The sequence below is a fragment of the Scyliorhinus torazame genome, chromosome 1, assembly GCF_047496885.1.
Source record: "Scyliorhinus torazame isolate Kashiwa2021f chromosome 1, sScyTor2.1, whole genome shotgun sequence".
NCBI classification, from domain to species: domain Eukaryota; kingdom Metazoa; phylum Chordata; class Chondrichthyes; order Carcharhiniformes; family Scyliorhinidae; genus Scyliorhinus; species Scyliorhinus torazame.
In genome coordinates, this window is record NC_092707.1 from 905,522 (window position 1) to 921,819 (window position 16,298).

At 59.1% G+C, this 16,298-nt stretch overlaps 1 protein-coding gene across 6 annotated transcripts in view; it reads left to right on the forward strand.

Moving 5' to 3' along the window:
* The first annotated feature begins 579 nt into the window (after positions 1 to 579).
* ncor2 (nuclear receptor corepressor 2) overlaps positions 580 to 16,298 on the forward strand; it is a 1,088,322-nt gene continuing 1,072,603 nt past the window's right edge. For 5 of the 6 annotated variants that reach the window (XM_072510208.1, XM_072510371.1, XM_072510235.1 and 2 more), the window contains exon 1: positions 580 to 975. In XM_072510208.1, the coding sequence (XP_072366309.1) occupies positions 811 to 975 (165 nt within the window). In that variant the 5' untranslated portion in view covers positions 580 to 810. The remainder of the gene's footprint in view (positions 976 to 16,298) is intronic. The other variant, XM_072510290.1, reaches the window with a different exon arrangement.

Sequence of the window (16,298 nt, forward strand, 5' to 3'; positions counted from 1 at the left end):
GACCCTGCCCCTCACACTGAACACAGTGACCCTGCCCCTCACACTGAACACAGTGACCCTGCCCCTCACACTGAACACAGTGACCCTGCCCCTCACACACTGAACACAGTGACCCTGCCCCTCACACACTGAACACACTGACCCTGCCCCTCACACTGAACACAGTGACCCTGCCCCTCACACTGAACACAGTGACCCTGCCCCTCACACACTGAACACAGTGACCCTGCCCCTCACACACTGAACACAGTGTCCCTGACCCTCACACTGAACACAGTGACCCTGCCCCTCACACACTGAACACAGTGACCCTGCCCCTCACACACTGAACACAGTGTCCCTGACCCTCACACTGAACACAGTGACCCTGCCCCTCACACACTGAACACAGTGTCCCTGACCCTCACACTGAACACAGTGTCCCTGACCCTCACACTGAACACAGCTGCCTCACTAACAGCAGCAAAGCTCTTTAATGAGGCCGGGGCCTGTTGTGAATATTTGGAGTGAGCTGGGCAGCTGTAGTTTTGCAGGAAGTGAAGCCACAGTCAGTTACTGCTGTTCCTCTGGCTGGTTCCTCTGGCTGGTTCCTCTGGCTGTCAGCAGCTGGGGGCTGGAAACAGAGGCAAGTCGATGTCGATGATAGATTAAGGGAGCAAAGAAACAGGAAGGAAATGGTTAAAGAAGAGGAAATGAGGCTGTTACCCGGGAGATCATTCGACGTGTGAAAAAGCTGCAGGCTCCAGTCAGTGTGAGGAGTTATTCGCTCCTTCACAGCGAGTTTGGTGAGCAAACTCCCTCAGTGGCCCGATGGGGACATGCCACATTGTTTACACACACTGCTTTGCAGAATGTTTTTCTAATGTTTGCCGTACAGAAGCTGGGGAATCCATTGCCAAACAGGATTGGAATCTCTCTCAGTCAGGCCTCTCATTGCAGCTTGTGTTCACCTCGACCTGGAGCCTGATTCGGAGGGTAAGTGACAGCACAAAATACAGACATGAATCTTTTGTCAGGATATTGTTCACTTCTAGCTGAGGGTAAACCCTTCGTAAGGCCGCACCTTCCGCCCAGTGCTAAACAATGACATGCCAGACTTGCTGAAATGCCTGGAAATCTCTGGGTTACTGACCGCGTGAAAGGCTGTTTTCAAAGCCCAGGACCAGTCTGATGACATTTTCAGTAATGTTTGTATTTAAATGAACTCTTTCTTGTCTGTGAGGCACGATCACCGAGACACACGTTTCTCAATATTTCCCAGTGCTCAGTTGCCAGATTGGAGAAACTGAGAGTTTTTCTTGGAGAAAAGAAGGTTGAGATTCGTGAGAGATTCCGAACCCTGAGTGTAAATAATAACTGTTCCCATCGCTGGGCGGGCTTTGGGAAAAGAGGCAGAGGTGACGGGGGGAAAATCTAGTTTGGGCAGCGACCGGGAGGTCTGGGATGTGATTATAAATAGAAGAGTGTGGCGCTAGGTAAATTCCTCATTTGGCTAGCTGGTGCGGAGTGGATGGGCTGAATGGTGTGTTTCTGCACCGAGACAATTCTGTCACTCAGCTGTCCCAGCAACTGCTCAAAGACATCTGGATTTATCCAGGATTTCACTGACCCTGATCCCAAACGCTGACACGGGGCTGCATTCCCTGTTGGGGGCTTTACTGAGTTGGGGAATGTGCTCCACTCCCCTCACTGTGTGCACTGGTGGGAAAGGAGGGATTCCTGTTTAACAGGCCCCACCGGGGCCGGTGTCGGACCCCCCCCACATTGTCTCTGACCAGGCCAGTACTTACTGCCCCCGCCTGGGTGTGGGTCTGCAGTCCCACGTTGCCACACTGGGTAAGGCAGGACATCCACTTCCCTGCAAGACATCAGGGACTCAGATAGATTTTTACAACCAGGGTGATGGTTTCATGGTCGTCGTCTCGGAGACTCAGGACACAATTTACCCGCCTCATGCCCGACCTGGTTAGGCGACGAGGCTGGTGAATCCTCCGACAGGCGTCTCGGGAGCTTCGCGATGATCAAAGCATCTCGCAAGACTCAACAGATCTGGATCCCACTCTCGCTGGGCAAGATCCAGCGATGCATATTTAAATGATCCATATGCACTGCCAGAGAGCCAGGCAGGGGCACTGCCAGAGAGCCAGGCAGGGGCACTGCCAGAGAGCCAGGCAGGGGCACTGCCAGAGAGCCAGTCAGGGGCACTGCCAGAGAGCCAGGCAGGGGCACTGCCAGAGAGCCAGTCAGGGGCACTGCCAGAGAGCCAGGCAGGGGCACTGCCAGAGAGCCAGGCAGGGGCACTGCCAGGGTGTCAGACAGGGGCACTGCCAGAGAGCCAGGCAGGGGCACTGCCAGAGAGCCAGGCAGGGGCACTGCCAGAGAGCCAGGCAGGGGCACTGCCAGGGTGTCAGACAGGGGCACTGCCAGAGAGCCAGGCAGGGGCACTGCCAGAGAGCCAGTCAGGGGCACTGCCAGAGAGCCAGGCAGGGGCACTGCCAGAGAGCCAGGCAGGGGCACTGCCAGGGTGTCAGGCAGGGGCACTGCCAGAGAGCCAGGCAGGGGCACTGCCAGGGTGCCAGGCAGGGGCACTGTCAGGGTGCCAGGCAGGGGCACTGTCAGGGTGCCAGGCAGGGGCACTGTCAGGGTGCCAGGCAGGGGCACTGTCAGGGTGCCAGGCAGGGACACTGTCAGGGTGCCAGGCAATGGCACTGCCAGGGTGCCAGGCAGGGGCACTGTCAGGGTGCCAGGCAGGGACACTGTCAGGGTGCCAGGCAGGGGCACTGCCAGGGTGCCAGGCAGGGGCACTGTCAGGGTGCCAGGCAGGGACACTGACAGGGTGCCAGGCAGGGGCACTGCCAGGGTGCCAGGCAATAGCACTGCCAGGGTGCCAGGCAGGGACACTGTCAGGGTGCCAGGCAATGGCACTGCCAGGGTGCCAGGCAGGGACACTGTCAGGGTGCCAGGCAGGGGCACTGCCAGGGTGCCAGGCAGGCAGGGGCACTGCCAAGTTACCAAGTTGAGGCTGAGCTGAACCCAGCCCAGCTCATCTCTGTTATTAGTCTCCAAACTCTGAGCCTGAGGCTTTGGGCTCTGACCTGATTCTGGGCCCACAGGGAGACAGGATTTGAAACAATGCAGAATCCGGTCGACGCTGGAATGCTGAAGTTTAACCAGAAACCAGCGCACGGTCGAGGGGTTGTTTAGTGTCAGCTCCAAGAGGCTGAGCCCCGAGTTCACAGGATGATTCTCATCATCCTGCTCAACATTGATCCCTCAAACAAAACCTGCCCATTGGTGTTCCCGGGATTGTGCCAACTGGCCATTGTGTTTGTTTAAAAACCGCGCGTTGGCTGAGAGAGTTTGTGTGATGAATGATATCTGTGTACATATGTACCTTTAATGCGTAGGCCCCTTTAAGAGCGGGTTTGGAACCCTGGGGGACTCCGCCTCCACCCCCAGGAAGCTGTATATAAGGTTACGTTCAGTAGGCAGCGTGCACTGAGCATACTGCTCGGCAGCTGTCTGGTTCTCTGGTAATTAAAGCCTTTGTATTATCGAACTCCTCCCCTGAGTCGTAATTGAGGGTATCTCAGTTTGTAATTCCTGAGCCAATAAAAGGTGTAATTCTAAATACACCTGAACTCCAGTCACATCAGAGATTTATCCCATTCGTACCTGCTTCCTCTGGCGGGTGGGTGGGGGGGGGGGGGGGGGGGGGGGTTGGGGACCCCAGGGGGGGGGGGGACCCCCACAAACACACAGCCCTCATCAACCCTGATCCTATTGAACGGTGCAGGCTCGAGGGGCCGAATGGCCTCCTCCTGCTTCTCACACCCAACACACGGGGACAGGAACAGGACATTCACCGTGCCGGTGTTAATGTTCCCCAAGAGCCGCAACACACCTTTCCACAACTAAACCTACCATCATAACCCCGTCCCCTCCCCCCGTCCCATCCTTTCCCCCCCAGTCCGCTCCTCCCGTCCCTCCCCATCCCCTCGCCCCGTCCCTACTGTCCCTACTGTCCCCCACCCCCTGTCCCTACCCCCCTCATCCCCTACCCCCCCTGTCTCCTCCCCCCGTCCCCCCGTCCCCACCCCCGGTTCCCCCCCGTCCCCTCCCTGTCCCCTGTCCCCCCCCCCGTCCCCACCCCCTGTCACCCCCCGTCCCCCTCATCCATTCCCCGTCCTCTCCCCCCTGTCCCTTCCCCCCTGTCCCTTCCCCCCTGTCCCCTCCCCCCTGACCCCTGTCCCCTGTCCCCTCCCCCCCCCCCATCCCCTCCCCGGTTCCCCCCCTGTCCGCTCCCCCTGTCCCCTCCCTGTCCCCTCCCTGTCCCCTCCCTGTCCCCTGTCCCCTCTCCTGGGCAGGATTCCCCACTCCAGCGAGAAAATGCAGGCGTTTCACTCCAGACTTTCCTGAAGAAACTCCAGATCGATTCTCCGACCTGGAGGGGGTAGCAGGGCCCCGGAGTGCTCCTCTCCGCTCCCCCTGGGCCCGGAGTGCTCCTCGCCGCTCCCCCTGGGCCCGGAGTGCTCCTCGCCGCTCCCCCTGGGCCCGGAGTGCTCCTCACCGCTCCCCCTGGGCCCGGAGTGCTCCTCGCCGCTCCCCCTGGGCCCGGAGTGCTCCTCGCCGCTCCCCCTGGGCCCGGAGTGCTCCTCGCCGCTCCCCCTGGGCCCGGAGTGCTCCTCGCCGCTCCCCCTGGGCCCGGAGTGCTCCTCGCCGCTCCCCCTGGGCCCGGAGTGCTCCTCGCCGCTCCCCCTGGGCCCGGAGTGCTCCTCGCCGCTCCCCCTGGGCCCGGAGTGCTCCTCGCCGCTCCCCCTGGGCCCGGAGTGCTCCTCGCCGCTCCCCCTGGGCCCGGAGTGCTCCTCGCCGCTCCCCCTGGGCCCGGAGTGCTCCTCGTCGCTCCCCCTGGGCCCCTGGGCCCGGAGTGCTCCTCGCCGCTCCCCCTGGGCCCGGAGTGCTCCTCGTCGCTCCCCCTGGGCCCCTGGGCCCGGAGTGCTCCTCGCCGCTCCGGCTGGGCCCGGAGTGCTTCTCGCCGCTCCCCCTGGGCCCGGAGTGCTCCTCGCCGCTCCCCCTGGGCCCGGAGTGCTCCTCGCCGCTCCCCCTGGGCCCGGAGTGCTCCTCGCCGCTCCCCCTGGGCCCGGAGTGCTCCTCACCGCTCCTCCTGGGCCCGGAGTGCTCCTCGCCGCTCTCCCTGGGCCCGGAGTGCTGCTCGCCGCTCCCCCTGGGCCCGAAGTGCTCCTCGCCGCTCCCCCTGGGCCCGGAGTGCTCCTCGCCGCTCCCCCTGGGCCCGGAGTGCTCCTCGCCGCTCCCCCTGGGCCCGGAGTGCTCCTCGCCGCTCCCCCTGGGCCCGGAGTGCTCCTCGCCGCTCCCCCTGGGCCCGGAGTGCTCCTCGCCGCTCTCCCTGGGCCCGGAGTGCTGCTCGCCGCTCCCCCTGGGCCCGGAGTGCTCCTCGCCGCTCCCCCTGGGCCCCGCAGTGCTCCTCGCCGCTCCCCCTGGGCCCGGAGTGCTCCTAGCCGCTCCCCCTGGGCCCGGAGTTCTCCTCGCCGCTCCCCCTGGGCCCGGAGTGCTCCTCGCCGCTCCCCCTGGGCCCGGAGTGCTCCTCGCCGCTCCCCCTGGGCCCGGAGTGCTCCTCGCCGCTCCCCCTGGGCCCCGCAGTGCTCCTCGCCGCTCTCCCTGGGCCCGGAGTGCTCCTCGCCGCTCTCCCTGGGCCCGGAGTGCTGCTCGCCGCTCCCCCTGGGCCCGGAGTGCTCCTCGCCGCTCCCCCTGGGCCCCGCAGTGCTCCTCGCCGCTCCCCCTGGGCCCGGAGTGCTCCTCGCCGCTCCCCCTGGGCCCGGAGTGCTCCTCGCCGCTCCCCCTGGGCCCGGAGTGCTCCTCGCCGCTCCCCCTGGGCCCGGAGTGCTCCTCGCCGCTCCCCCTGTGCCCGGAGTGCTCCTCGCCGCTCCCCCTGGGCCTGGAGTGCTCCTCGCCGCTCCCCCTGGGCCCGGAGTGCTCCTCGCCGCTCCCCCTGGGCCCGGAGTGCTCCTCGCCGCTCCCCCTGGGCCCGGAGTGCTCCTCGCCGCTCCGGCTGCCGATACCAGGCCCTGCACATCCGGTTGGGGGTTCGGCAATGCCGCCCCACGCGACATGTCAGACCCACATCGCGGACAGTCACCAAGAAGATAGCCCCCCGAGATCGTGCGCGCCCACGAATCAGTGGCTCCCGATCGATAGCGTGGCCGTCTGTGAGGCCCCCCCCCCCCCCGTTCCCCCCACCAGTGTGGCCGTGGACCGAGTCTGCAGCCACCGCACCGACGTTGCGCCAACCTGTGAAACCACTCTAAAGCCCATCTACACTATTCCCTTATCGTCCATATGTCTATCCAATGACCATTTGAATGCCCTTAGTGTTGGCGAGTCCACTACTGTTGCAGGCAGGGCATTCCATGCCCTTACTACTCTCTGAGTAAAGAACCTACCTCTGACATCTGTCTTATATCTATCTCCCCTCAATTTAAAGCTATGTCCCCTCGTGCTAGACATCACCATCCGAGGAAAAAGGCTCTCACTGTCCACCCTATCCAATCCTCTGATCATCTTGTATGCCTCAATTAAGTCACCTCTTAACCTTCTTCTCTCTAACAAAAACAGCCTCAAGTCCCTCAGCCTTTCCTCATAAGGGGCGGGATTCTCCGTAATCGGCGCGATGTCGGCCGACCGACGCCCAAAATGGCGCGAATCAGTCGGGCATCGCGCCGCCCCAAATGTGCGGAATTCTCCGCATCTTGAGGGGCCGAGCCCTCACCTTGAGGGGCTAGGTCGGCGCCGGACTGATTTCCGCCCAGCCAGCTGGCGCGGAAATGACTTTGCCGTGCGGCGCATGCGTGGGAGCGTCAGCGGCCGCTCACGGCATCCCCGCGCATGCGCAGTGGAGGGGGTCTCATCCAACTCCGCCATAGTGGAGACCGTGGCGAAGGCGGAAGGAAAAGAGTGCCCCCACAGCACAGGCCCGCCCGCGGATCAGTGGGCCCCGATCGCGGGCCACCGTGGGGGCACCGCCCGGGGCCAGATCGCCCCGCGTCCCCCCCCAGGACCCCGGAGCCTGCCCGCGCCGCCTTGCCCCGCCGCTAAGAGAGGTGGTTTAATTCTCGCCAGCGGGACAGGCACTCCAGCAGCGGGACTTCGGCCCATCCGGGCTGGAGAATCGCCGGGGGGGGCCCGCCGACCGGCACGGCGCGATTTCCACCCCCGCCGAATATCCGGTGCCGGATAATTCGGCAACCGGCGGGGGGTCGGAGAATCCCGCTCAAGAGCTTCCCTCCATACCAGGCAATATTCTGGTAAATCTCCTCTGCACCCGCTCCAAAGCTTCCACATCCTTCCTATAATGCGACGACCAGAACTGCACGCAATACTCCAAATGTGGCTGCACCAGAGTTTTGTACAGCTGCAACATGACCTCATGGCTCCGAAACTCAATCCCTCTACCAATAAAAGCTAACACTCCATACGCCTTCTTAACAACCCTCTCACCCTGGGTGGCAACTTTCAGGGATCTATGTACATGGACACCGAGATCTCTCTGCTCATCCACACTGCCAAGAATCTTACCATTAGCCCAGTACTCTGTCTTCCTGTTACTCCTTCCAAAATGAATCACCTCACACTTTTCTGCATTGAACTCCATTTGCCACCTCTCAGCCCAGCGCTGCAGCTTATCTATGTCCCTCTGTAACTTGTAACATCCTTCCGCACTGTCCACAACTCCACCGACTTTAGTGTCATCTGCAAATTTACTTACCCATCCTTCTACGCCCTCCTCCAGGTCAGTTATAAAAATGACAAACAGCAGTTGCCCCAAAACAGATCCTTGTGGCACACCACTAGTAACTGGACTCCAGTCTGAACACTTCCCATCAACCACCACCCTTTGTCTTCTTCCAGCTAGCCAATTTCTGATCCAAACTGCTAAATCACCCTCAATCCCATGCCTCTGTATTTTCTGCAGTAGCCTACCGTGGGGAACCTCATCAAACGCTTTACTGAAATCCATATACACCACGTGGACCAACATACTGCGCAGGCGCGCACCACATACGGCCGCACCGCGCATGCGTGGTGGCGCAGCTAACGTACTGGCGCTACAACGTGCGGCAACTGTGGCTCCGCCCACTTAAAGCGGCAATGCCCTGCCAAATCCCGACGATGCCTGAGATGTGGCAAACTTGGTCACTATGCTGCTTTATGCAGATCAGCTCAGCCTGCCAACTCTCGACGCTCCAGCCAGCCCCGCAGGAATGTCCGGGCCATTCAACCCATGGTCACCGAGTCCGATGCGGACCTGCTACCCGATATTGACACCGAGGACCCGAAGGCGCCTTTTCGAGTCGGTATCGTTACAAAAAACAGGGTGTCCCCGAAGCAAAGAATCCAGCCTCTGTCGGTTTACAGCATCGATCCGGACGATGAGTGGTGTGCCACCCTTACGGTCAACCGGTCCCAAATACGATTCCGCCCGGACACCGGTGCCTCCGCCAATCTCATTGCGCGGTCTGACCTCCAAAGCCTTTGTGTCAAACCAGCCATCCTCCCATCAGCCTGCCAGCTATTAGATTATAATGGCAATGCCATTGCTGCCAGCGGCTCATGTCAGCTCGAAGTGATGCACAGGTCACGCAAAGCCATCCTTCCCTTTGAAATCATGGGCTCCTCGAAAGCCTCCCTGCTTGGCGCGCAGGCATGCAAGTTGTTGAACCTAGTTCAGAGAGTTCACTCTCTCTCTCCTGCTGACGCGTCTGCCTTTCAGGACACCGACTTCAGGGCGCAGCTCGACGCCATTATCAACCAGCACCACGACGTCTTCGAGGGCATGGGCACGCTCCTGGACACCTACAAGATTTTATTTGAACCGAATGCCACGCCTGTGGTGCACGCACCTCGCAGGGTCCCAGCACCCCTTAAGGACCGCCTCAAGCAGCAGCTGCAGGACCTCCAGAACCAAGGGGTGATTTCCAAAGTCACGGAATCGACCGACAGGGTCAGTTCCATGGTATGTGTGAAAAAGCCTCCGGCGGACTTCCGGTTACGGCGATGCGGAGCTAAGCCGCACATTTCGGCAGCTCCCGCTATCACGGACCTTTGGGCTCTCCAGAGGAGCCCCAACGGAAATTTTTTGATTGAATCCCGTGCGGGAAGGTGAAGTAAGGTCCCCCTTATGTTGTATGGCAGGGATTAGCGGTGGAGCGTTGGAGAAAGAGGCTTTGGAGCAGCGGCAAAAATGAGGGGGGAGAAACAAGATGGCGGAGGACGGAGATCGAGCAGCGTGGGGGCCGGACCAGCAGGAGTTCCTCAGGCGCTGCGTGGAGGAGCTTAAACAGGAGGTGCTGGCGCCAATGCTGTTGGTGATTGAGGGGCTGAAGGAGACCCAGAAGACCCAGGCGGTGGAGCTTCGTGAGGTGAGGGATAAAACTAATGAGAATGAGGATGAGATCCTGGGCCTGGCGGTAAAGATGGAGGTGCACGAGGCAGTGCACAGGAGGTGGGCCGAGAGACTCGAGGTCCTGGAGAACAGGTCGAGGAGGAAGAACCTCCGGATTCTGGGTCTTCCCGAAGGAGTGGAGGGAGCTGATGCCGGGGCGTACGCGAGTACGATGCTCCATTCGCTGATGGGTGCGGAGGCCTCTCCGACCCCCCTGGAGCTGGAAGGGGCTCACCGGGTCCTGGCGAGGAGACCCAAGGCTGATGAGCCGCCAAGGGCGATAGTGGCAAGGTTCCATCGCTTCGCGGACAAAGAAAGTGTGCTGAGATGGGCCAAGAAGGTGCGGAGCAGTAGATGGGAGAACACGGTGATCCGAGTATACCAGGACTGGAGTGCGGAGGTGGCAAAGAGGAGAGCTGGCTTCAACCGGGCCAAGGCGGTGCTGCACAAAAAAAGTCAGGTTCGGAATGCTGCAGCCAGCGCGACTGTGGGTCACTTATCAGGACAGACACCATTATTTCGAAACGCCAGAAGAGGCTTGGACCTTTATCCAAACGGAAAAATTGGTCTCGAACTGAGGACCTGTGGTTGTGGGGGGGTTGTTGACTGTATACAGGGTTGTAAATATGGGTAAAGAATGTTTCACGGGTGGGATGATGGATGGGGATGTGGGAAGAGTTCTTGTTAAAAAAAAAAAATTCTGTTGACGAGATAGTGGGGAATGTGGGCGCCGGTGCTGGAGGGAGGTGAGACCCGGGGATGGGGGAACTGGGATAAGGCCGCAGCAGGAGCTGCGCCACAGGGGGCGGGGCTGGCTCAGGAAAGCGCGGGCTTTTTCCCGCGCTAGGGAGGGGGGGGAGGAAGGTAAGGAGGAGGAGAGACTCCCACACGGGGGAGATCAACGGGAAGCCGGGGTCAGCAGAAGTCAGCTGACTCACGGAAGTAGGATGGGGGGAGCAAAAGAGCTGGATGCGGATCTAGCGGGGAGGGGGGAGGGAAGGGGGGAGAGGGGGGGACAAGAGGGTTGCTGCTTCACTGGCCGAGGGGGAACTGAAAATGGAAGAGGTGGTCGGGGGGGGGGTGTCCCTGGGGGGGGTTCCCCGGGGGGAGGGTTCACCGGGGGGGGTTCTCCGTCCGGGGGACTGGAGGGTGAGGGAGACGCGGGCACGGGACTGGCCTAAGATAGGAGATGGCTAGTCGGCAGGGGGGGGGGGGGGGGTAGCACCCCAATCCGGTTGATCACGTGGATTGTGAGAGGCCTAAATGGGCCGGTTAAGAGGGCCCGAGTGTTCACGCACCTAAAGGGACTGAAGGCAGACGTGGCCATGCTTCAGGAGACACATTTGAAGGTGGCAGATCAGGTCAGGTTAAGGAAGGGATGGGTAGGACAGGTGTTCCATTCGGGGCTGGATGCGAAGAACAGAGGGGTGGCAATAGAGGGATGATGGGGAAGCGGGTGTCGTTTGAGGCCAAGAACATAGTAGTGGACAATGGAGGCCGATACGTGATGGTGAGCGGTAGGTTGCAGGGGACGGGGGTGGTACTGGTAAATGTATATGCCCCAAACTGGGACGATGCTGGATTCATGAAACGGATGTTGGGGCGTATTCCAGAATTGGAGGTAGGAAGCTTGATAATGGGCGGGGATTTTAACATTAGATCGTTCCAGATCTAGGACGGGGAGGAGGCCGGCTGCGGCCAAGGTGCTCAGGGGGTTTATGGACCAGATGGTGGGAGTAGATCCGTGGAGATTTGCCAGGCCTCTGGCCAGAGAATTCTCTTTTTTCTCCCACGTACATAAGGCCTACTCCCAGATAGATTTTTTTGTTCTGGGCAGGGCATTGATGCCGAAAGTGGAGCGAACGGAGTATTCGGCCATCGCCATTTCAGACCACGCCCCACATTGGGTGGAGTTAGAGCTGGGGGAGGAGAGGGACCAACGCCCGTTGTGGAGGTTGGATGTGGGACTGCTGGCAGACGAGGAAGTGTGTGGGAGGGTGAGGGGCTGCATCGAAAGGTATCTGGAGGCCAACGACAACGGGGAGGTGCAGGTGGGAGTAGTATGGGAGGCGCTGAAGGCGGTGGTCAGGGGAGAGTTAATCTCCATCAGGGCTCCCAGGGTGAAGAGAGAGGGCAGGGAAAGGGAGAGGTTAGTGGGGAGATTTTAAGGGTGGACAGGAGCTATGTAGAGGCTCCTGATGAGGGACTACCCAGGGAGAGACGAAGTCTCCAGACGGAGTTTGACCTGTTGACCACAGGGAAGGCAGAGGCACAGTGGAGGAAAGCACAGGGGGCGATATATGAATATGGGGAGAAGGCGAGTCGGATGCTGGCACATCAGCTCCGTAAGAGGATGGCAGTGAGGGAGATAGGTGGAATCAAGGATGGCAGGGGAACTACGGTGCGGAATGCGGTGAAAGTGAATGAGGCATTTAAGGCCTTTTATGAGGAGCTGTATAGGTCCCAGCCCCCAGGGGGAAAAGAGGGGATGCGATGATTCTTGGACCAACTGGGGTTCCCGAGGGTGGAGGAGCAGAAGGTGGCTGGTTTGGGGGCGCCAATTGGGCTGGAGGAGCTGGTTAAAGGACTGGGGAGCATGCAGGCGGGGAAGGCCCCGGGACCGGATGGGTTCCCGGTGGAGTTTTATCGGAAGTATGTAGACCTGTTAGCCCCGTTGCTGGTAAGGACCTTCAATGAAGCAAGGGAGGGGGGACCCTGCCCCCGACAATGTCGGAGGCGACAATCTCTTTGCTCTTGAAGCGGGATAAGGACCCACTGCAATGTGGGTCGTATAGACCGATCTCGCTCCTCAACGTAGATGCTAAGTTGCTGGCAAAAATGTTGGCTACGAGGATTGAGGACTGTGTCCCGGGGGTGATTCACGAGGACCAGATGGGATTCGTAAAGGGTAGGCAGCTAAATACCAATGTGCGGGGGCTGCTGAATGTGATAATGATGCCATCGGTGGAGGGAGAGGCGGAGATAGTGGCAGCTATGGACGCGGAGAAGGCCTTTGACCGAGTAGAGTGGGAGTATCTCTGGGAAGTTTTGAGGAGGTTTGGGTTCGGGGGAGGGTTTATCAGTTGGGTTAAGCTCCTGTATAAAACCCCGGTGGCGAGTGTGGTCACGAACCGGCGGAGGTCGGAGTATTTCCGGCTGTATCGAGGGACGAGGCAGGGGTGCCCCCTGTCCCCTCTGCTGTTTGCATTAGCAATTGAACCTTTGGCCATGGCGTTAAGGGAGTCGGGGAAATGGAAGGGGGTGGTCCAAGGGGAGAGGAACATCGAGTGTCGCTGTACGCAGATGACTTGTTGCTGTATGTGGCGGATCCAGTGGAGGGGATGGTTGAGGTTATGCAGATCCTAAGGGAGTTTGGAGACTTCTCGGGCTATAAGCTCAATGTGGGAAAGAGTGAGCTCTTTGTGGTGCAGCCAGGGGACCAGGGAAGAGTGATAGACGACCTACCGTTGAGGAGGGCAGAAAGGAGCTTTCAATACTTGGGGATTCAGGTCGCTAGGAGCTGGGGGGCACTGCACAAACTTAACTTGATGCGGCTGGTAGAACAGATGGAGGAGGATTTTAAAAGGTGGGACATGTTGCCACTCTCACTGGCGGGCAGGGTACAGTCGATTAAGATGGTGGTTCTCCCAAGGTTTCTTTTTGTGTTCCAGTGCCTTCCAATCGTGATCACCAAGGCCTTCTTTAAGAGGGTAGGCAGGAGCATCATGGGATTTGTGTGGGCGAGCAAGACTCCGAGGGTAAGGAGGGGGTTCCTGGAGCATAGCAGAGATAGAGGAGGGTTGGCGTTGCCGAATCTGGGTGGCTACTACTGGGCAGCCAATGTGGCGATGATCCGTCAGTGGGTGATGGAGGGAGAGGGGGCGGCATGGAAGAGGTTGGAGATGGCGTCCTGCAAAGGAACGAGCCTGGGGGCGCTGGTGACGGCACCGTTGCCGCTCTCGCTGACAAGGTACACCACGAGCCCGGTGGTGGCGGCAACGCTAAAGATCTGGGGCCAGTGGAGACGACACAGGGGTGCGATGGGAGCCTCGGTGTGGTCCCCGATCAGAGATAACCATCGGTTTGTCCCAGGAAGGATGGACGGGGGGTTTCCGAGCTGGCACCGGGCAGGGATTAGAAGAATGGGGGACCTGTTCATCGATGGGACGTTTGCAAGCTTGGGGGCGCTGGAGGAGAAGTTTGGGCTACCCCCGGGAAATGCTTTCAGGTACATGCAGGTGAGGGCATTTGTGAGGCGGCAGGTGAGGGAATTCCCGTTGCTCCCGGCAGGCTTAGCCTGATGCAGTTTAAGGTGGTTCACAGAGCGCATTTGACGAGGGAGAGGCTGAGTAGGTTCTTTGGGGTAGAGGACAGATGTGGAAGGTGCTCAGGGAGCCCGGCGAACCATGTCCATATGTTTTGGTCATGCCCGGCACTGGAGGGGTTCTGGAGAGGAGTGGCGGGAGCAATATCTCAGGTGGTGAAAGTCCGGGTCAAGCCAAGCTGGGGGCTAGCTATATTTGGAGTAGTGGACGAACCGGGAGTGAAGGAGGCGAAAGAGGCCGGCATTCTGGCCTTTGCGTCCCTAGTAGCCCGGCGAAGGATCTTGCTAATGTGGAAGGAGGCGAAGCCCCCCAGCCTGGAGGCCTGGATAAACGACATGGCTGGGTTCATAAAGTTGGAGAGGATTAAGTTCGCCTTGAGAGGGTCTGCACAGGGGTTCTACAGGCGGTGGCAACCGTTCCTAGACTATCTCGCGGAGCGTTAGAGGAAGGTCGGTCAGCAGCAGCAGCAACCCAGGGGGGGGAGGCGGGGGGGGACATCTTTCTTTGGGGGGGGGGGGGAGGAGGGGGGGAAGGGGAAGGTTTTTTTTTCTGGGGGGCATTTTGAGCAAGAAAATACATGAACGATCCGGGAAACTGATATGTACGGGAGAAATCCAATGTACAAAGTTCTGTATCATATTGACTTGCCATGTTCATGTCTTGCTATGCGAGCTTTCATTCTTTTGTGTTACGGGGGTAGGGGGGGGGGGGGGGGAGGTTGTTTTGTATGGTTGCAAATTTTGTTAAAAATTCTTAATAGACATTTTTTTTTAAAAAAGCTTTCCGGCGAATTGAGAATTTGCATTGATCCCAAGGATCTGAATCGCAATATCATGAGGGAGCATTATCCAATTCCCAAGCGCGAAGGGATCACATGTGAGATGGCTCGCGCCCAGCTCTTCACCAAACTCGACGCCGCAAAAGGATTCTGGCAAATCCAGCTCGATAAATCCAGCAGGAAACTTTGCACATTTAATATCCCCTTTGGCAGATAATGTTACAACTGGATGCCGTTCGGGATCATATCGGCATCAGACGTGTTCCATAGGATTATGGAACAAATGATGGAAGGCATTGAAGGTGTTCGCGTCTATGTCGATGACATAATCATTTGGTCCACCACCCCGCAGGAGCATGTCAGTCGCCTCCAGCGCGAATTCAGACGTATACATGAGCAGGGCCTCCGCCTCAACAGGGCCAAATGCTCTTTTGGTCAGACGGAACTCAAGTTCCTCGGGGACCACATCTCCCAGTTGGGTGTGCAGCCGGATGCGGACAAGGTGGCTGCCATCACAGCTATGAAAACACCAGAGGACAAGAAGGCAGTCCTCCGATTTCTGGACATGGTCAATTTTTTAGGGAAATTTATCCCTAACCTCGCCTCTCATACCACGGCTCTCAGGAACCTGGTCAGGAAGACAACAGACTTCCAATGGCTCCCTGTCCACGAGCGCGAATGGAGAGAACTCAAAACCAAACTGACCACGGCCCCGGTCTTAGCCTTCTTTGATCCAGAAAAGGAGACCAAAATTTCGACGGATGCCAGTCAATCCGGCATTGGATTGGATTGGATTGGATTGGATTGGATTGGTTTATTGTCACGTGTACCGGGGTACAGTGAAAAGTATTTTTCTGCGAGCAGCTCAACATTGGGGCAGTGCTCCTTCAACGTGATGAGGCCTCATCATGGGCCCCCGTTGCAATTGCGTCTCGCGCATGACCCCCACGGAGCAGCGCTACGCGCAGATAGAGAAGGAGTGCCTGGGCCTTCTGACCGGTGTGGTTAAGTTTCACGATTATGTGTACGGACTTCCTCAATTCACCGTCGAGACCGACCATCGCCCGCTGGTCAATATAATACAGAAAGACTTGAACGACATGACGCCTTGCCTCCAGCGAATTCTTCTCAAGCTCCGGCGATATGACCTCCAGCTGGTATACATCCCAGGCAAAGACCTCATCATTGCTGACGCTCTCTCCAGGGCAGTCAACACTCCATGAGACCCAGCGGGATTTGTCTGCCAGGTTGACGCCCATGTGGCATTCGCTGCCTCCAATCTACCTGCCTCGGATGAACGCCTCGTCCAAATTCGCCGCGAGACGGCGGCTGACCCCTTGCTACAGTGTGTCATGCGCCACCTAACGGACGGGTGGCTCAAGGGCCAATGCCCTCAGTTCTATAATGTCAGAGATGATCTGGTGGTAGTAGACGGGGTTCTTCGAAAACTGGACCGCATTGTCATCCCGCATAGCTTGCGCCAGCTCGTCCTGGAACAACTACACGAGGGCCACCTTGGTGTGGAAAAGTGCCGCCCACGGGCCCGAGAGGCAGTGTACTGGCCCGGCATTAATGAGGACATAACCAACACAGTGCTCAACTGCCCCACTTGTCAGCGCTTCCAGCCGGACCAACCACGTGAGACCCTGCAGCCCCATGAATTGGTCACGTCCCCATGGACCAAGGTGGGCATCGACCTGTTCCACGCGCTGGGTAGAGGCTACGTCCTGATCGTGGA